The sequence below is a fragment of the Bufo bufo genome, chromosome 3 (assembly GCF_905171765.1).
Source record: "Bufo bufo chromosome 3, aBufBuf1.1, whole genome shotgun sequence".
NCBI classification, from domain to species: Eukaryota; Metazoa; Chordata; class Amphibia; order Anura; family Bufonidae; genus Bufo; species Bufo bufo.
Window position 1 is genome coordinate 485,611,392 of NC_053391.1, and position 22,014 is coordinate 485,633,405.

Genomic DNA, 22,014 nt, shown 5'->3' on the forward strand with positions numbered 1-22,014 from the left:
GAGTGCCGATTTGTAAAAAAAAAGGGCCTGGTCACTAGGGGGGTATAAACCTGTGGTCCTTAAGTGGTTAAAAAACTAGTAACACTGTAGTGACATAGTACACAATCCTGCTAATATTAATAACCTGTATCTCTACAAAAACACCCTGAAAGCATGGACTATTTCTGAATATGATAAACTTGTTCCACTTCTGTGTTTACATAGATGTCAATGTGGAACAAAGCATTGAAATGATATTTCTGCATTTTATGTTGCAAAATATTTCAATAAAAATATTTCTAGAAACAGGCCTTTTTTTCTGGCGGAACGCCCCGGAACGGCGTTCCGCCACCTATTTTCTCTGACTCGCCCCGCCCCCCTCATGGGCGTCCGCCCGCCGCCGCAAACAGTTAAAAAATTAATGACCTTTTTTTTTTTTTTTTTTTACTCACTTGCGCCGTTGCGCGGCACAGCCCAAGTAGTCCCGCCCATCCCCAGCCTGCTGCTTGTGATAGGTAGGCTGCGCAGCCCTAGCTGCCCTCTGCCTCAGCATGCATTGTCAGCACAGCAACATGAGCTCAGGGCAGGCCACAGCCCTGGGGGCATGACGAGCGGTGCCGCGGCGGCGGGAAGCATTCAAGCAGGAGACAGGAGTGCAGGTCCTAGTGCAGAGGTGAGCTGACTGTCTGTGTGTCAGCCGCCCTCAGCCAGGGCCCAGAGCCCCAGATTGAAGACGCTGAAGTAGGAGCAGCAGCAGGAGACAGCGCCTGGACAGGAGACGGAGAGTCAACTCAGCCAGACAGCTGTTACTGGGTAGGTGGTGACGTCAGCCATGAAAATGTACCAAGGGGTCCAATGCCAAGGGCTTGGGCAGGCACAGCACAGCAGCATCCAGCATCCATTAAATGCAGGCAGGGGGGGCTAGCTAGCAGGCTGCAGCCATGATTAAAATGTACCAAGGGCAGGCACAGCAGCATCCAACTAAGTGGCCTAGCGCTCATATTCTCAGAGAACAGAGAAGATGAGCGCTAGGCCTCTTAGTTGGATGCTGCTGTGCCTGCCCTTGGTACATTTTCATGGCTGCTAGCTAGGCCACTGCCTGCATTTAAGGGCCCATTCAGACGACCGTATGAACGGATCCGTACCCATTCTGCAATTTTGCGGAATGGGTACAGACCCATTCATTTCAATGGGGCCGCAAAAGACCATGACCGGTCTGTGGGCTATACAGCCCCATACAGCAAGTCATGATGCCTTGTGATGTGTTCTTCTTAGGCCACGGCCGCCTAAGAACACACAAGGCATCATGACTTACTGTATGGGACTGTATAGCCCACAGACCGGTCATGGTCTCCAAGCTGACCTCTGTGAGTGAACCAAGGGCATGGGCAGGCACAGCACAGCAGCATCCAGCATCCATTAAATGCAGGCAGGGGGGCCTAGCTAGCAGGCTACAGCCATGATTAAAATGTACCAAGGGCAGGCACAGCAGCATCCAACTAAGTGGCCTAGCGCTCATATTCTCAGAGAACAGAGAAGATGAGCGCTAGGCCACTTAGTTGGATGCTGCTGTGCCTGCCCTTGGTACATTTTCATGGCTGCCCTAGGCCACTGCCTGCATTTAAGGGCCCATTCAGACGGCCGTATGAACGGAGCCGTACCCGTTCTGCAATTTTGCGGAACGGGTACAGACCCATTCATTTCAATGGGGCCGCAAAAGACCATGACCGGTCTGTGGGCTATACAGCCCCATACAGCAAGTCATGATGTCTTGTGATGTGTTCTTCTTAGGCCACGGCCGCCTAAGAACACACAAGGCATCATGACTTGCTGTAGATGGGGCTATATAGCCCACAGACTGGTCATGATCTCCCTGCTGACCTCTGTGAGTGAAGACCCTAGACCAAGTTCCAATTTTTTTGTTCTAATCTAATAGTATGGGCATTTTCGGTTAGGGTGATACCCATGATGTTTATATTTTATTGTTATTTAGGTATTTATATTTTTAATTATAGCCAGCCCCAGAGCCAGTCAGCCCCATAGCCAGCCAGGCCTGGCCGCCCCCCTCCCCCCCAAATTTTACTTGCATCCCTGTTCTCTAAAGAGGCGGTCCTAGGGGTGGGTAGGGGCGTGGCCAGGGGAGGGGGGGGGGTGAGTTCCACCACCTTTTCTCTGAGAAAAAAAGCCCTGTCTAGAAATATTTAATAAAAGCAGAATGCTCCTAATACGTTGATATGTTGAATGTCAAAATGGAAGTACTATATTTTTGTCAAGAAATGTGACACAATTGTAAAAACATAACAAATAAACCCCACCTGAAATACTAGGATTCCTGTGTTAGCAACAGCAAGGTTGATTTTAGTTCCTTCCCTATCCTTGGCTGGGTGCAATCTGATGCCATACATCTCCAAGCGACGGGCAACCTCCAGAAGTTGGAAATCTGATTCGGCTGGTGTCTGTCCACTGCAGATAATAAATTAGCAAAAGCTGCTTAGTTGACGATCCTGCTAGAGATCACTTCTAACACATAAATACAATAGATAATATAATTAGGTGCTGTTCACATCATGTTTTTGCCCTACGTTTAACATATATATTGGGTATAAAGGGATGAAACAGCAAAGTACACTTTCTAGCCTACTGAGTCCCACAAAAAAAACATACATTAACAGATATGTTTTTCTTTTCTACAATGGAACCCTATGGTGACGGGTATTACTGTTTGGCATCCGTCTGGCATATACATCAAACGTGGGGCAAAAATGTGATGCAAACATAGCCTTATGACTTATTAGGGCACAACCTGTTTGGACTGTATTAGAATAATATGGGGGAAAAAAACGATTACCATAATTTTCCACTATTTGTTTTAATAAATGTCACAACTTCCATGTCCATACAAATCAAGCAGAAATTCTGGCCAGGAGAACATATTAGTCAATATATATAACGATTTCAGCTTATTTTTACTAAAATTATTATTGGTTCAAAGTATTTAATTTCTAAAGACTATTATTCTCACCAATCAACGTAAAATACTATGGCCTATATGGTATACTATAGTACTTTTAAAAGACAAGAAGATTGAAATGTATGTAAAAACTTACAAGTGATTTCGATGATACTCCATGATCTTTTCTTCCAGAGCGTCTTGTTGGGGCATATAAGTGTTTTTGGCTAAATGTTCCCGGTCAACAGCCTCATCAAAATCTCCAACCTCAGCTACGTTTAGGAAGGGAAGTCAACTAATTATTGCCACATCAGTACTACAGAAATTCAGTACATAATAAGATAGACGCATAATAAAGCCTTTCCTTTATAAAGTAGCCGGCCTGAAAGGTTCTATGATGTAAAACAATTACAGATTATATTAGGTTTCTAGACTATAAAAGGTCTTATTTCACAGTTTTTGGTTTTGTAAACCAAGCCTTACCGATACTGGGCTACTGAGAGCCATTTTACAATCTTAAAGAGGACCTTTCACCAGAATAAAGCATCAAAACTAACTATACAGACATGGAGAGCGGCGCCCAGGGATCCCCCTGCACTTACTGTTATCCCCGGGCGCCGCTCCGTTCTCCCGGTATAGGCTCCGGTATCTTCATAGTTAGGCACCACCCAGGGGAACCTGCTGGCGTCTCTTTCTCCTATGCTGTAGCGCTGGCCAATCGCAGCGCTCAGCTCATAGCCAGGCTATGAGCTGAGCGCTGCGATTGGCCAGCGCTACAGCATAGGAGAAGGAGACCGCGGCAGGTTCCCCTGGGTGGAGCCTAACTATGAAGATACCGGAGGCTATAACCGGAGAACGGAGCAGCGCCCGGGGATAACAGTAAGTGCAGGGGAATCCCTGGGCGCCGCTCTACACGTCTGTATAGTTAGTTTTGATGCTTTATTCTAGTGAAAGGTCCTCTTTAAGGCTTCATTCACACATGGTTAATTGCCATAACTTCCCACACTGTCCAAATGCTACTTTGCAATCAGGCCATGTGGTTAAAGAACATGGGTTTTCTGGATATGCAGGTGTCCTTGATTAGGTGGTACATATAGCTGTGCGTGCTCCTCCTGTCATTGGTTGCTGGATGCACAGATGTAACTAGGAGCAGCACACTATATGTGCAGGGTCTGCTCTCCTGAATGTAGATGCCTAACGGCATAGGTAAGTTTAGAGTAGGACCTGCCTGACTGAGACCACCTTAGCGTGGGTAGGCAGGCACAGATGTGTTTTGATCAAAATATATTGTCCGAGAGTCCCAGATTTTATCATATCAGAGTGAGGGCTTAGTCCATATATAATGTTTGCATCTATGTTAGTGCATTATTTTCTGTGATTTTTTTCCCTTATAAATGTTGCCATGAACATCCGCATATTCAGTTATTATATCATGCAGGATGTTTTGTATCTTTCTGTGATTTTTGTGAACCAAGCCTTAACAATACTGGGCTACTGAAAGCCATTATACAATCTACAGGCTACATTAACACGTGGTTAATTGTTATAACTTCCCACACTATTCAAATAATACTTTGCAATCATGACACATGGTTAACCACTTACAGACCGGGCCATTTACCTCCTTCCTGACCAGGCCTAATTTTGCAAATCTGACATGTGTCACTTCATGTGGTAATAACTTTGGAACGCTTCTACTTATCCAAGCCATTCAGAGATAGTTTTTTTCGTGACACATTGTACATCAGGTTAATTGTAAATTTGAGTCAATATGTTTTGCCTTTATTTATAAAAAAAATCTAAAAGTTACTGAAAATGTAAAAAATTCACTGTTTTATAAATTTGAATTTCTCTGCTTAAGACAGATAGTGATGCTTCAAAATACTTATTAATTAACATTCGTCATATGTCTACTTTATGTTGGCATCGTTTTGGCAATCTTATTTTATTTTTTTAGGACGTAAGAAAGTTTACAATTTTAGAAGCAATTTTTGAAATTAAGAAAATATCCAAAATCAACTTTTTTAAGGACCAGTTCAGTTCTGAAGTCACTTTGAGGAGCTCACATAATAGAAACCACACCTCTCAGACTATTCAAAACTTTTTGTAGAAATGTTGTTAACCCTTTAACCACTTCAGCCCCCAGTGCTTAAACACCCTGAAAGACCAGGCCACTTTTTACACTTCTGACCTACACTACTTTCACCGTTTATTGCTCGGTCATGCAACTTACCACCCAAATGAATTTTACCTCCTTTTCTTCTCACTAATAGAGCTTTCATTTGGTGGTATTTCATTGCTGCTGACATTTTTACTTTTTTTGTTATTAATCGAAATTTAACGATTTTTTTGCAAAAAAATGACATTTTTCACTTTCAGTTGTAAAATTTTGCAAAAAAAAACGACATCCATATAGAAATTTTGCTCTAAATTTATGGTTCTACATGTCTTTGATTAAAAAAAAATGTTTGGGTAAAAAAAAATGGTTTGGGTAAAAGTTATAGCGTTTACAAACTATGGTACAAAAATGTGAATTTCCGCTTTTTGAAGCAGCTCTGACTTTCTGAGCACCTGTCATGTTTCCTGAGGTTCTACAATGCCCAGACAGTACAAACACCCCACAAATGACCCCATTTCTGAAAGTACACACCCTAAGGTATTCGCTGATGGGCATAGTGAGTTCATAGAACTTTTTATTTTTTGTCACAAGTTAGCGGAAAATTATGATTTTTTTTTTTTTTTTCTTACAAAGTCTCATATTCCACTAACTTGTGACAAAAAATAAAAACTTCCATGAACTCACTATGCCCATCAGCGAATACCTTGGGGTCTCTTCTTTCCAAAATGGGGTCACTTGTGGGGTAGTTATACTGCCCTGGCATTCTAGGGGCCCAAATGTGTGGTAAGGAGTTTGAAATCAAATTCTGTAAAAAATGACCTGTGAAATCCGAAAGGTGCTCTTTGGAATATGGGCCCCTTTGCCCACCTAGGCTGCAAAAAAGTGTCACACATCTGGTATCTCCGTACTCAGGAGAAGGTGGGGAATGTGTTTTGGGGTGTCATTTTATATATACCCATGCTGGGTGAGAGAAATATCTTGGCAAAAGACAACTTTTCCCATTTTTTTTATACAAAGTTGTCATTTGACCAAGATATTTATCTCACCCAGCATGGGTATATGTAAAAAGACACCCCAAAACACATTCCTCAACTTCTCCTGAGTACGGGGATACCAGATGTGTGACACTTTTTTGCAGCCTAGGTGGGCAAAGGGGCCCATATTCCAAAGAGCACCTTTCGGATTTCACTCCTCATTTTTTCCTGAATTTGATTTCAAACTCCTTACCACACATTTGGGCCCCTAGAATACCAGGGCAGTATAACTACCCCACAAGTGACCCCATTTTGGAAAGAAGACACCCCAAGGTATTCCGTGAGGGGCATGGCGAGTTCCTAGAATTTTTTATTTTTTGTCACAAGTTAGTGGAAAATGATGATTTTTTTTTTGATTTTTTTTTTCATACAAAGTCTCATATTCCACAAACTTGTGACAAAAAATAAAAACTTCCATGAACTCACTATGCCCATCAGCGAATACCTTGGGGTCTCTTCTTTCCAAAATGGGGTCACTTGTGGGGTAGTTATACTGCCCTGGCATTCTAGGGGCCCAAATGTGTGGTAAGTAGGTAAATGACCTGTGAAATCCGAAAGGTGCTCTTTGGAATGTGGGCCCCTTTGCCCACCTAGGCTGCAAAAAAGTGTCACACATCTGGTATCTCTGTATTCAGGAGAAGTTGAGGAATGTGTTTTGGGGTGTCTTTTTACATATACCCATGCTGGGTGAGATAAATATCTTGGTCAAATGCCAACTTTGTATAAAAAAATGGGAAAAGTTGTCTTTTGCCAAGATATTTCTCTCACCCAGCATGGGTATATGTAAAATGACACCCCAAAACACATTCCCCAACTTCTCCCGATTACGGAGATACCAGATGTGTGACACTTTTTTGCAGCCTAGGTGGGCAAAGGGGCCCATATTCAAAAGAGCACCTTTCGGATTTCACAGGTCATTTTTTTACAGAATTTGATTTCAAACTCCTTACCACACATTTGGGCCCCTAGAATGCCAGGGCAGTATAACTACCCCACAAGTGACCCCATTTTGGAAAGAAGAGACCCCAAGGTATTCGCTGATGGGCATAGTGAGTTCATGGAACTTTTTATTTTTTGTCACAAGTTAGTGGAATATGAGACTTTGTATGAAAAAAAAAATAAAAAAAAAAATAAGCATTTTCCACTAACTTGTGACAAAAAATAAAAAATTCTAGGAACTCGCCATGCCCCTCACGGAATACCTTGGGGTGTCTTCTTTCCAAAATGGGGTCACTTGTGGGGTAGTTATACTGCCCTGGCATTTTCCAGGGGCCCTAATGTGTGGTAAGTAGGTAAATGACCTGTGAAATCCTAAAGGTGCTCTTTGGAATATGGGCCCCTTTGCCCACCTAGGCTGCAAAAAAGTGTCACACATGTGGTATCGCCGTATTCAGGAGAAGTTGGGGAATGTGTTTTGGGGTGTCATTTTACATATACCCATGCTGGGTGAGAGAAATATCTTGGCAAAAGACAACTTTTCCCATTTTTTTATACAAAGTTGGCATTTGACCAAGATATTTCTCTCACCCAGCATGGGTATATGTAAAATGACACCCCAAAACACATTCCCCAACTTCTCCTGAGTACGGCGATACCAGATGTGTGACACTTTTTTGCAGCCTAGATGCGCAAAGGTGCCCAAATTCCTTTTAGGAGGGCATTTTTAGACATTTGGATACCAGACTTCTTCTCACGCTTTGGGGCCCCTAGAATGCCAGGGCAGTATAAATACCCCACATGTGACCCCATTTTGGAAAGAAGACACCCCAAGGTATTCAATGAGGGGCATGGCGAGTTCATAGAAATTTTTTTTTTTTGGCACAAGTTAGCGGAAATTGATATTTTTAATTTTTTTCTCACAAAGTCTCCCGTTCCGCTAACTTGGGACCAAAATTTCAATCTTTCATGGACTCAATATGCCCCTCACGGAATACCTGGGGGTGTCTTCTTTCCGAAATGGGGTCACATGTGGGGTATTTATACTGCCCTGGCATTCTAGGGGCCCTGAAGCGTGAGAAGAAGTCTGGAATATAAATGTCTAAAAAATTTTACGCATTTGGATTCCGTGAGGGGTATGGTGAGTTCATGTGAGATTTTATTTTTTGACACAAGTTAGTGGAATATGAGACTTTGTAAGAAAAAAAAAAAAAAATTCTGCTAACTTGGGCCCAAAAAATATCTGAATGGAGCCTTACAGAGGGGTGATCAATGACAGGGGGGTGATCAATGACAGGGGGGTTGATCAATGACAGGGGGGGTGATCAGGGAGTCTATATGGGGTGATCACCACAATCATTGATCATGCCCCTGTAAGGCTTCATTCAGACGTCCGGATGCGTTTTGCGGATCCGATCCATCTATCAGTGGATCCGTAAAAATCATGCGGACGTCTGAATGGAGCTTTACAGGGGGGTAATCAATGACAGGGGGTTGATCAATGACAGGGGGGTGATCAGGGAGTCTATATGGGGTGATCACCACAGTCATTGATCATGCCCCTGTAAGGCTTCATTCAGACGTCCGGATGCGTTTTGCGGATCCGATCCATCTATCAGTGCATCCGTAAAAATCATGCGGACATCTGAATGGAGCTTTACAGGGGGGTGATCAATGACAGGGGGGTGATCAATGACAGGGGGGTGATCAGGGAGTCTATATGGGGTGATCACCACAGTCATTGATCACGCCCCTGTAAGGCTTCATTCAGACGTCCGGATGCGTTTTGCGGATCCGATCCATCTATCAGTGCATCCGTAAAAATCATGCGGACGTCTGAATGGAGCTTTACAGGGGGTTGATCAATGACAGGGGTGTAATCAATGACAGGGGGGGTGATCAGGGAGTCTATATGGGGTGATAACCACAGTCATTGATCACGCCCCTATAAGGCTTCATTCAGACGTCCGGATGCGTTTTGCGGATCCGATCCATCTATCAGTGGATCCGTAAAAATCATGCGGACATCTGAATGGAGCTTTACAGGGGGGTAATCAATGACAGGGGGGTGATCAATGACAGGGGGGTGATCAGGGAGTCTATATGGGGTGATCAGGGGTGATCAGGGGCTAATAAGGGGTTAATAAGTGACGGGGGGGGGGGTGTAGTGTAGTGTAGTGGTGCTTGGTGGGACTTTGCTGAGCTACCTGTGTCCTCTGGTGGTCGATCCAAACAAATGGGACCACCAGAGGACCAGGTAGCAGGTATATTAGACGCTGTTATCAAAACAGCGTCTAATATACCTGTTAGGGGTTAAAAAAAACACATCTCCAGCCTGCCAGCGAACGATCGCCGCTGGCAGGCTGGAGATCAACTCTCTTACCTTCCGTTCCTGTGAGCGCGCGCGCCTGTGTGCGCGCGTTCACAGGAAATCTCGGCCATCGCGAGATGACGCATATATGCGTGACTCTGCGCAGGGCTGCCACCTCCGGAACGCGATCCTGCGTTAGGCGGTCCGGAGGTGGTTAAAGGGTTTCTGTCACCCCATTAAACCGCTTTTTTTTTTTCCTTTAATAATACCTATAGTGCGATCTCATGATATATAATCAAATTAATAATTTTGGTTCAGTAGATTTTGCTAAAAAACGATTTTTAAAATATGCTAATTACCTTGCTACCAGCAAGTAGGGCGGCTACTTGCTGGTAGCAGCCGCATCCTCCGATGGTAATGACGCCCCCTCGGCATGCTGATTGACAGGGCCAGGGAAGGTAATCCTTCTCTGCTGGCGCTGTTAGAATTTGAAATCTCGCGCCTGCGCCGTACCTGGCTTCAATCGGCGCAGGCGCACTGAGAGGCGGCCGCTCTGCTCGACCGCTCCATCCTCAATGCGCCTGCGTCGATGACGTCATCGCATACACCCGGAAGAGAAGACGCAGTTTACAGAAACACCCCATATGTGGTCGTAAACCGATATATGGGCACACAGCACGGCACAGAAGGCAAGGAACGCCATATGGTTTTTGGTGGTCAGATTTTGCTGGAATGGTCTAAGGGCGCTATGTTGCATTTGAAGAGACCCTGAGGTACCCCCAAAGTGAAAACCCCCAAAAAGTGAGCACTTGACCCAATAGGTGTTAAATAGAATTTATAATACTTGGCTGTGAAAATAAAAAAATTACATTTATTTATGCTTAGCCCAAAACTTTTTCACAAAAGATAACCAGAGAATATCCCCCACAATCTGCTACCCATTTTCTCCTGAATACAGTAAGACCTCAATTGTGGTCGTAAACTGTTATTTGGGGATATGCCAGGGCTCAGAAAGGAAGGAGCGGCATCTGAATTTTCTAACATGGAATTTTCTGTCATGGATTTTAAAAGCAATAACTTTTTAATTATTTTGTTGACTGAGCTGTGTGAGGGCTCATTGTGTGTGGGACAAGCTGTTTTTATTGCCACTATTTTGGGGTACATTTGGCATTTCATCATTTTTCAAAAAATGCTCTTATTGTGTAAAACGTAAAAAACAAAAAACATATTTGGTATTGCCACGTCCGTAACAACTGGCTCTACAAAAATATCACATGATCTACCACATCAAGTGAACGGCGCAAAAAAAACCCCCACAGAAACAAATAAAAATTGCTCCAAAACAGCTTTTTTTAGTCACCTCACCTCCCAAAAAACATCAATCAATCAAAAAGTTGTATGCACCACGAAATGGTAGCAATAAAAATGCTACCTCATCCTACATAAAACAAGCCCTCACAGAAGACTATAGCCAGAATTTTTTTTTTAAATATGGCTCTAAGAATATGGCAACACAAAAACAAATTTTTTTTTTGTGTTGCAATTTTCTTAGAGCCATATTTAAAAAAAAATTCTGGCTATGATCTTGTGTGGGGCTCATTTTTTGTCGGATAAGGTGACATTTTTATTGCTACCATTTTGGGGTACATACGACTTTTTGATCGATTAGCATTAGGTTTTTTGGGAAGTGAGGGAACTAAAAAAAATCTTTGACGCAATGTTTATTTACATTTTTTTTACGGCGTTCACCTGATGGGGTAGATGATCCAAATTTCTTTAGAGATGGTCGTTACAGATACGGTGATACCAAATATGTCTATTTAATTTTTTTAAATGGTTCAATTGGGGAAATAATACATATTTTTTTTTATATGTGAAACTTAATTTTTTTTATTTTTTATAAAACAGCTCCTGCACCCAGGAATGGTCCCTGCCTTCTCTCTAGGGTGCCCTGCTGTCACTGACAGTGGGCCCCCTGCTTGGCAGCTGTACGATTAGCATGCAGCTGCCATCTCTAAAAGGACGTTCTAAAACGTCCGATCAGTGATAAACCCGACCGCCCAGGACGTTTATAATCCAATTACCTGATGATTGAGCATTTCACTCGTTCATCAGGTAATTGGCGACACCTTTAAGGCTGGGTTCACACGAGCGTGTCCGGATGCGTCCCGGAGTGTTGCGGCAAACCCGCGCGAGTAGAAATGAAATTGCAGTCAGTTTTGACTGCGATTGCGTTCCGACGTTCAGTTTTTATCGCGCGGGTGCAATGTGTTCTGCACGCGCGTGATAAAAACCCGACTGTGGTACCCAAACCCGAACTTCTTCACAGAAGTTCAGGTTTGGGTTAGTTGTAGTGTAGATTGTATTATTTTCCCTTATAACATGGATATAAGGGAAAATAATAGCATTCTGAATACAGAATGCATAGTAAAATAGCGCTGGAGTGGTTAAAAAAAAGAAACAAATTAACTCACCTTCTCCTCTTGTTCGCGAAGTTCCCGGTATCATGAGTTGTGGGCTAAAGGACCTTTGGTGATGTCAGATCACATGCTCCAATCACATGGTACATCACCACGGTGATGGACCATGTGATTGGAGCATGTGATCTGACGTCACCAAAGGTCCTTTAGCCCACAACTCATCATTAAAGAAGTAAAGAAGAGACCGGGAACTTCACGATCAAGAGGAGAAGGTGAGTTAATTTGTTTCTTTTTTTTAACCCCTCCAGCGCTATTTTACTAAGCATTCTGTATTCAGAATGCTATTATTTTCCATTATAACCATGTTATAAAGGGAAAATAATACAGTGAATAGACTGTCACCTAGCAACCATGCGTGAAAATCGCACCGCATCCGCACTTGCTTGCGGATGCTTGCGATTTTCACGCAACCCCATTCACTCCTATGGGGCCTGCGTTGCGTGAAAAACGCAGAATATAGAGCATGCTGCGATTTTCACGCAACGCACAAGTGATGCGTGAAAATCATCGCTCATCTGAACAGCCCCATTGAAATGAATAGGTCCGGATTCAGTGCGGGTGCAATGCGTTCACCTACCGCATTGCACCCGCGGGGAAATCTCGCCCGTGTGAACGCAGCCTAACATATCTTTAGCGATTATCTGGGAGATTCTCTGCCTGTGTAAAGGACCATTAAGGGTAAAGAAATTCCTATCCCTGGGTCTTTCACCTGTAAGGCCCCATTCACACGTCCGCAAAAGGGTCCGCATCTGTTCTACAATTTTGCAGAACAGGTGCGGACCCATTCATTCTCTATGGGCCCGGACGTGAAGCAGAGAGCACACTATGTGCTCTCCGCCTCTGCGGAGCGCGGCCCCGAACTTCCGGTCCGCAGCTCCGCAAAAGATAGAACATGTCCTATTCTTGTCCGCAGCTGCGGACAAGAATACGCATTTCTATTAGGGGTGCGGCCGGGTGTGTTGCTGATCCGCAACACACTGCGGACGTGTGAATGGACCGTAATAGCTAAAATAATAGATACAAGGAATGCCTTTGCAGCATGATTTACGCTGGGCCAACAGTGTGGGCAATTAAGTTCTGTACTATGATTGTGTTGGACCAATGTAGTTATGTGACTTTGGCTATTTCGATCTCCTATGGGAATCATAACACATTAAGAAGGGGATATGTCCACAAAACATCACAAGCGTGTCAGTACACTTGTTCAGTTTTTTGCTACAGCTCCATGCCATTGGACACATGTTCCTACTTTTGGACTTGCTTCACACACTGATCTGTAGTGAATATTAGTGTTGAACGTACTGAAGTTAATGAAGTGGAATTCGATCCAAATTTCAAGAAAAATTTGATTTGCCGAATTTCTTGGCGCTTCAACTAATAAATTTTTCCGCAAATGGCAGTAATAAAAAAAAAACATACTCACCTCATCCATTTAATCGCAGAGAGGCCATTGGGGCCATCTTGATTGATGAAAACGTGCCAGATCTCACGCACTCTGAAATGTGATGGCACCACGTCATCGCCCTGGCCTGGCGCCGTGACATCACCACGACTGGCCACCATGATGACGTCAGAGAGCATGAGATTTGACACGTTTTCTACAGTCAAGATGGCCGCAACGGCCTCTCTCTGCGATCAAATGAATGAAGCGAGTATGTATTTTTTTTTAACCCCTAAAAGGTCTCAATGTGACTTTCAGATGATGCGATCAGCAATGAACACAGTATCTGGGTAGTTCAATGACGAGAGGTGGCGCGATCACAGTTACCCGTCATTACACCTGCTACATTCAGTGGAATGCGATTGTGATGAATCGTTGCAAATCCAAATTTCTTGTTGAAGTTCAGCGATCTAGAAGGCAGGAACACACAGGAATGGTCCTTGCCTTCTCTCTGGGGTGCCCTGCTGTCATCTCAGAAAAGACATTCTAAAACGTCCGGTCAGAGATAAAATCGACCTCCCAGGATATTTATAGTCAATGGGCGGTCGGGAAGTGGTTAACCTGTTCCGGACATAGGGCGTACAGGTACGCCCTGATGTCCTGGTACTTAAGGACACAGGGCGTACCTGTATGTCCTGAGTAGTTCCGATCACCGCCGCGCAGTGATCGGAACTGGGTGCCTGCTCAAATCATTGAGCAGGCATCCTGGGACAATGCGCCGGGGGGTCCTGTGAGCCCTTCCCCCCGTGTGTCGGCGATTGCAGCAAACCGCAGGTCAATTCAGACCTGCGGTTTGCTGCGTTTCCGGGTTATTCAGGTCTCTGGGGACCCGATAACCCAAAACAGGATGGTGATCGGTGGTGTGATAATACACCACCAATCACCATCCTGCGATCCTGAGAGGTGATGGTGACATCACCTCTCAGGGTCAGCTCTCATTGGTCGGTTGGGCGGCGGGCTAGCGATGATGATGAGCCCCCAAGGCGGCGGAGACGCCGCCAGGCAGAGCAAGGTGACCCTGTGACCCACACTAGTACGAGCAGCTCTGGGGCTCGTACTAGTTTTCCGGCCCACAAGATCAGTCCACCTGAGCCCCCTGCCGGTGAACTTGTCTGGTATACCCCAGAGCATTTTGAGCCCGCGATTCCTGATTTTGTAGGCCAACCAGGAATCCAGATTTCCACAGTGGGCTTCACTGAATATACAACTATTTCTGTCTTTTTTTTCAGTGACCACTTTGTAAACCTGATGGTGGAGAAGACGAACCTGTACGCCCAACAGTACGTTGCTCAACACCCGGGCTCCTTTTTGGCTAGGGCCGGTGGCTGGACTCCAGTCAGTGCAGCCGAGATGAGGAAATTTTGGGGCCTCGTGCTGCACATTGGCCTAGTCAAAAAACCTAGTGTCAGGAGTGGGGACGTCCTCTACCAGACCCCACTTTACAATACGGCCATGACACATACGCGGTTTGAGGCCATCCGGAAATGCCTGCATTATGCAGATAATGCAGCATGTCTTCCCCTTCCCCTTCCCCAAGGTGATCCTGCCTATGACAGCCTGTACAAAATCAGGCCAGTCATCGATCACTTTGGGGCCAAATTTGTGCAGGCCTATGTACCTGGAAGGGAGGTTGCGGTTGAGGAGTCTCTCATTGCTTTCAAGGGGAGACTCATTTTCCGCCAGTATGTTCCCTCAAAGCGGGCGAGGTATGGCGTGAAGCTGTAAAAACTTTGTGAGAGTACCTCAGGGTACACTTACAAGTTTTGTGTGTAAGAGGGCCGAGATTCCCGTATTCAACCCCCAGAATGTCCCCCCCACTCTGGATGTTAGCGGGAAACTTGTGTGGGACCTTATGCACCCACTGCTAGATAAGGGTTACCACCTGTACGTGGATAACTTTTATACTGGTATCCCCTTGTTCCAGTTCCTCGCCGCCAGATCCACATGCGCTTGTGGGACCGTGCGGAAAAATCAACACGGCCTCCCTACCCACCCCCTCCAGGTACCTATCCCCAGGGGTGCGACCAGTGCCCTTACCTGTGGAAACCTGTTGCTGGTCAGATATAAGGACAAGAGGGATGTCCTTGTACTGTCCACAATTCACGGTAACGGCATCACCCCTGTCCCTGTGCGAGGTACCGCGGCAACGGTTCTCAAGCCAGATAGTATCGTCGAATACAATCGGTATATGGGAGAAGTTGATCTCTCTGATCAAGTCTTCAAGCCATATAATGCCATGCGCAAAACCCGGGCATGGTACAAAAAAGTTGCGGTCTACTTGGTACAGGTTGCCTTGTACAACTCTTTTGTGCTGTCCCGGAGCGCTGGCAACACAGGGACATTCCTTCAGTTCTATGAGGCAGTCCTCAGGGCCCTGATCTTTTCTGACCGGAAAAAAGTAGGCCGGAGTACCTCGGGAACTGGAGGCACCCGGATCGTCCCTGGCCAACACTTTCCAGGTGTGGTCCCCCATACTGGAAAGAAGGGACAGTCCCCAAAAAAGTGCAGAGTGTGTCACAGGAGGGGGATACGGAAGGACACCACTACTCAGTGTGACACGTGCCCCGATCATCCGGGCCTCTGCATTGACGGTTGCTTCAGGGACACACTTCCACACTTCCATGGAGTACTAAATTTATATTCCCCTTCCCCAATTTAGCCACTGACAATCTGATAAAAACCTATGGTTCTTAGACTTGAGACACTAAAACAAAAAAAAAAAGAATTCTAAAATATTTTGTAAAACTAAAAGAAATAAAAAAAAATTGACATATTAGGTATCGCCATGTCCGTAAGAATCTGCTCTATAAAAATACCCCATGACCTAACCCCTCAGATGAACACGGTCAAAATTTTTTAATAAAAACAGTGCCAAAACAGCAATTTTTGGGCAAATTTTCAATTTGAATCCGTTTTTTTTCCAGTAACAAAGCAAGGGTTGACAGCCAAACAAAACTTAATATTTATTACCCTGATTCTGCAGTTTACAGAAACACCACATATGTGGTCGTAAACTGCTGTATGACCAAACGGCAGGGCGCAGAAGGAAAGGAACGCCGTATGGTTTCTGGAAGGCAGATTTTGATGGCCTTTTTTTTTGGCACCATGTCACATTTGAACCCCCCGATGCACCCCTAGAGTAGAAACTCCATAAAAGTGACCCCATCTGAGAAACTACACCCCTTAAGGTATTCAAAACTGATTTTACAAACTTCATTAACCCTGTAGGTGTTCCTCAACAGTTTATGGCAAATGGAGATGACATTTCAGAATTTATATTTTTGGTACCCTTGCTTCACAAAAATATAATAGAGCAACTAAAAATCATATGTACCCTAAAAACAGTCCCAACAAAACTGCCACCTTATCCAGTAGTTTCCAAAATGGGGTCACTTTTATGGAGTTTCTACTCTAGGGGTGCATCAGGGGGGCTTCAAATGGAAAATTTGCCAAAAATTTTAAATTCTGAAATGTTATCTCCATTTGCCATTAACTCTTGTGCAACACCTAAAAGGTTAACATAGTTTGTAAAATCAGTTTTTTATACCTTGAGGGGTGTAGTTTCTTAGATGGGGTCACTTTTATGGAGTTTCTACTCTAGGGGTGCATCAGGGGGGCTTCAAATGGGACATGGTGTAAATAAACCAGTCCAGTAAAATCTGCCTTCCAAAAACCACACGGCGCACCTTTCCATCTACGCCCTACTGTGTGCCCGTACAGTAGTTTACGGCCACATATGGGGTGTTTCTGCAAACTGCAGAATCAGGGTAATAAATATTAAGTTTAGTTTCTAGAATGGGGTCATTTTTGGGTGTTTTCTATTATGTAAGGCTCACAAAGTGACTTCAGACCTGAACTGGTCCCTAAAAATTGGGTTTTTGAAAATTTCTGAAAAATTTCAAGATTTGCTTCTAAACTTCTAAGCTTTGTAACGTCCCCAAAAACTAATATGGCATTCCCAAAATGATCAAAACATGAAGTAGATATATGGGGAATGTAAAGTAATAACTATTTTTGTAGGTATTACTATGTATTATAGAAGTAGAGAAATTGAAACTTGGAAATTTGCAAATTTTTTTAACAATTTTGGTAAATTTGGTATATTTTTTTTACTTAATTTTACCAGTGTCATGGAGTACAATATGTGACGAAAAAACAATCTCAGAATGGCCTGGATAAGTCAAAGCGTTTTAAAGTTATGACCACACAAAGTGACACTGGTCAGATTTGCATAAAATGGCCTGGTCCTTAAGGTGAAGGTGAGCCCGGTCCCTAAGGGGTTAAAGAACGTGGGTTTTATGGACAAGCTGCCATATTTGGGGTGTTTTTCTGGTGCCACATATATCATCTTTGAGTTTATTGGGGAAATTGAAGCCACAATTAAAACCTGATGTTTTTCATTGTTATACCGTAACATGCTTTTCCATAGCAACAGTTCTAAAGGACATTCCACTGTTTTGTTTTCAAAACTTTCCATTTTATAGATTTTTTTTCTATCAGCTTTAAGCCCCACTATTATTGTCATGCAAATGCTGGCAAATGACAGTCTTTCAGATTCAGTTAGAAACATAGTGGGAAATTCCTCTCACCAACACATGTGAGAAGGGAATGGTCCAAAAAAACAAAACAAATTAAAAAAAAATAATCAAAGCTTTTCAGTTTATCACAACTTTGCATTGCTGAGTTCACACAGTCGGATGCAAGCTTGGTCCTTTGTGCATCAGAAAGTCAAATATATGCCATCTAAGATTAAACTTTCAAAACGACGTGAGGCCGTGCCACTCTTGCTAAACTCTTTTCCCAAAAGGTGCAAATTTGATGCCAATTGTTTTTGCCAATGAGAGTTAATAAACTCCCCCTGTAACTGAAGAACTTTGAGCACATTAGCAATATTCCCAATAGAGTAGGAGGCATGTAGAAAAACATAATAACTTACACTGAACAATGTGTGAGATGAGGAGAGCAGCACTGCTTTCATTACATGTTAGCTTGCCTTGTGCTAAATCCTGTTTCACTTGAAGAGCAAAGAGGTACCTATGGCGAGAGCAGAAGGAACCATGAGAGTTAATGTGAGCATATTATTAGCCAAGGTACAGCAATGAGCCTCCAGCGCTGGTATACTGCCATTGTTTCGACACAAACAACTTATTATGTATGTGGCTCTACTGTTTAGATTAAAGAACATATTATAAAGATAGCCACCAATGATCAGCCTTGAAGCAGGGATCGTAATGCAGGTATTTTTCATAGGCTCTTTCATAGGCAGTTGGATTCAGAGGAAGGTAGTATTTGACAAAAAAAAAAAAAAAAAGTTATGAGGCAGATTTACTAAAATACTTTTAGACAGTAAACTTAGACAGTTATATACGATACCTCCCAAATTTTATTTTATTTTTTTACAGTAAGAAATGCCTCTAACTCTACAGTCGTTATTCCCCCTTAGTTCCCACCACACAGTATATATGACCTGTTAGTGCACTCTCTCATGCACACCTCAGCAAGGTGCAATGAACTCGCGGTATCACGCCTGCTGCTGGTGAATGGTGGAGCAGGGAACCGGTGGCTCCCTGCTTTACTATTGCATTTGTCTGCATCTGCGACCTCAGCCATCCCTGGCCCAGGGGACAGCTGCCGAAATCCAGGACTGTACCATGAGATCTAGGATGGCTCGGAGGTATGCTTACACTGCACCAGGTTTAGGGCTCTTTCACACTTGCATTCTTGTCTTCCGGCATAGAGTTCCGTCGTCGGGGCTCTATGCCGGAAGAATCCTGATCAGGATTATCCCCATGCATTCTGAATGGAGAGAAATCCGTTCATGATGCATCAGGATGTCTTCAGTTCCGGAACGGAATGTTTTTTGGCCGGAGAAAATACCGCAGCATGCTGCGCTTTTTGTGCCGGCCAAAAATCCAGAACACTTGCCGCAAGGCCGGATCCGGAATTAATGCCCATTGAAAGGCATTGATCCGGATCCGGCCTTAAGCTAAACGTCGTTTCGGCGCATTGCCGGACCCGACATTTAGCTTTTTCTGAATGGTTACCATGGCTGCCGGGACGCTAAAGTCCTGGCAGCCATGGTAAAGTGTAGCGGGGAGCGGGGGAGCAGCATACTTACCGTCCGTGCGGCTCCCGGGGCGCTCCAGAGTGACGTCAGGGCGCCCCAAGCGCATGGATCATGTGATCGCATGGATCACGTCATCCATGTGCATGGGGCGCTCTGACGTCATTATGGAGCGCGCCGGGAGCCGCACGGACTGTAAGTATACCGCTCCCCCGCTCCTACTATGGCAACCAGGACTTTAATAGCGTCCTGGGTGCCATAGTAACACTGAACGCATTTGGAAGACGGTTCCATCTTCAAATGCTTTCAGTACACTTGCGTTTTTCCGGATCCGGAGTGTAATTCCGGCAAGTGGAGTACACGCCGGATCCGGACAACGCAAGTGTGAAAGAGGCCTTATTACAGTGGCTGACTGTCTAATCTTTTAAAACAAATACATTTTGGATTAGTTTACTCTGACAAAATGCAGCAAAGCAAAATTATGAGTAATTTTTGGTGTGCAATGTGGTATTAAAGCCATGTCTCCTTTCTAATAAGCCCCACCGCTTAATTACTAAAAGTGTCCAAAACTGTTAATAAATTTGGTGCAAGTGATGTACGCCAGTTTTTGGGCACATTTTCAATAGTAAATCTTCCCCAATGTTTCTGAATACAGAGGTTTCTTTTATCAGGGTGCCATTACATGTTCAGGGTGCCAGTCCGGTAAAAACAAAAAAAACAAAAAATGTATACATATATTTACAATGGTAAAAAAACAAAACAAAACAAAAAATACTTTTTCTTTTTTTACAGTGGAACTCTATGGTGAATGGACGCCACTGTATGGCATCAGTCTGAGGCATCCTCAAACTGCAGCCCTCCAGCTGTTTTCGTAAAACTACAACTCCCAGCATGCACGAACAGCCTACAGGTATCAGCCTACAGCAGGGTATTGTGAGAGTTGTAGTTTTACAACAGCTGGAGGGCCGCAGTTTGAGGATGCCTGGTATAAGGTGTATGTTTTTTTTGTATACGTTAAACGGATGGGAAACACGTGATACGAACCCAGCATTACAATTTTTCTCCTTTTAGGAGCCAAACCTACTTTTAGCTTCAATATAGCATCAGAAAACCTGATCAAAACCTGAACTGGCAGCTTTAATATCATTGCTAAAATGGGCTGAGACAAAACTCATATTTAGAGGGGTTTTCTGGGAGTACAATATTGATGACCTATATCAATACCTGATGCGCTATGGCCTCTTCAAGAAGCTGAACTGTGTGGGTCTAGGGAGTGGAACCCCCAACTGCTAAGATATTAATGAGATATTGAGTACAGTACAGTAGACCCACAGTCAGACAGGAAGCCATAGCATCATGAATTATAATGATGAGTTTGGGTCAGAGGAGCAGTGTTCAATCTGGGAAATGGGGCGTGTGTTTCCCAGACCAAAGACAGTAATGTGAAAAAAGTCTAAATGTGTTATTATAGCAATTGCAGACAACTGAAAGCATCCTCCGCTGGTGTATTAATGCAGATTTGTATGGGAAAAGTCAGTCATAAAGATCAGGTTGTCAAAACAAAAAGCTGAACAAATCAGCCTAATTATTTTAGAAGAATTTCTGAAAGTGAAAATAGTTATTAGCGTCCTGGGGAAATTGTTCTCCATCAATAATCTTGTGAAAAGCTTCTGGCTGTCATCAGCACCATTTATCAGTGCATGAAAAATGCAGCCAGCCGTTTAACTGTCAGATTCAAGCTCTACGTGTAATTTTCCTCCAGACAAGAGGCCATTGATTTACATGAACTCCCATTCTGTCTCAGGGCGGAATATATTGGTATAATAGAAAGGCTTAAATACATCTCATGTCTTCTCCTTGGAGGTACTAAACCCAATGGATTGTAAGGAAATGCTTGACATGGTAAATACTGCTGCTCCATGGCCTGTATTAAACAATCAGTGCTGGCACAATGGTCACAAGGACAATTTCATTGGCAGCTTTCTAACCAGAGTAAGGAGACAAGTTTTTCTTCCAAAGAATTGTTAAAGGAATAAAGTTAAGATTTTGGAATGACCACGTTAAAGTCCGGACCTTAATCCAATAGAAATGTTGTGGAAGGACCTGGCAGGAGCAGTTTATGGGAGGAAACCCACCAATGTTTTATACAGAGGAATGGGCTAAAATTCCTCTAAGCCGATGTGCAGGACTAATCAACAATTAATGGAAATTTTTTTTTAAATTGTTTATTTTATTGATTTTTTTTATCAATGAAAAAACAATACAGGTACATTGTCTCATAGCACAATCGTAAGAGGCAATACAGGTACAATACTATGTTGCATAACGTCAATATCAACAAATGTACATTAGTATACAAAACATACATTTTGCATCTGAGGCCAATAAACGCACTAAGGGCTGAAACCACAAAAGGACATAAGACAATTACAATGACACGACACATGGGGGAAATTAGAGGAAGGGGGAAAAATAATAATCTAACTGGTAATCAAAGGTCTTTTATTGTAAGTGATCAAAAGCGTCATCCCATGTTTGCCAGATCTTTGTAAATCTATCGACTGAGTTAGTAATACATGCAGTTAAGTATTCCATTTTCCTAACTTCCCTTACACTATGTATGAGGTCCATTCGGGTAGGCGCGTCTGCCCTCAACCAAAACCTCGCAATTAGGCGTCTGGCCGCCGTTAACACCTGAAG

At 43.7% G+C, this 22,014-nt stretch overlaps 1 protein-coding gene across 3 annotated transcripts in view; it reads right to left on the reverse strand.

The window, feature by feature from the left end:
* FARP1 (FERM, ARH/RhoGEF and pleckstrin domain protein 1) overlaps nucleotides 1-22,014 on the reverse strand; it is a 214,736-nt gene that overhangs the window by 58,008 nt on the left and 134,714 nt on the right. For all 3 annotated transcript variants that reach the window (XM_040425289.1, XM_040425288.1, XM_040425287.1), the window contains exons 6-8: nucleotides 18,187-18,284; nucleotides 3,087-3,201; nucleotides 2,295-2,442 (exon numbers count right to left, since the gene is read on the reverse strand). In XM_040425289.1, the coding sequence (XP_040281223.1) occupies nucleotides 2,295-2,442; nucleotides 3,087-3,201; nucleotides 18,187-18,284 (361 nt within the window). The remainder of the gene's footprint in view (nucleotides 1-2,294; nucleotides 2,443-3,086; nucleotides 3,202-18,186; nucleotides 18,285-22,014) is intronic.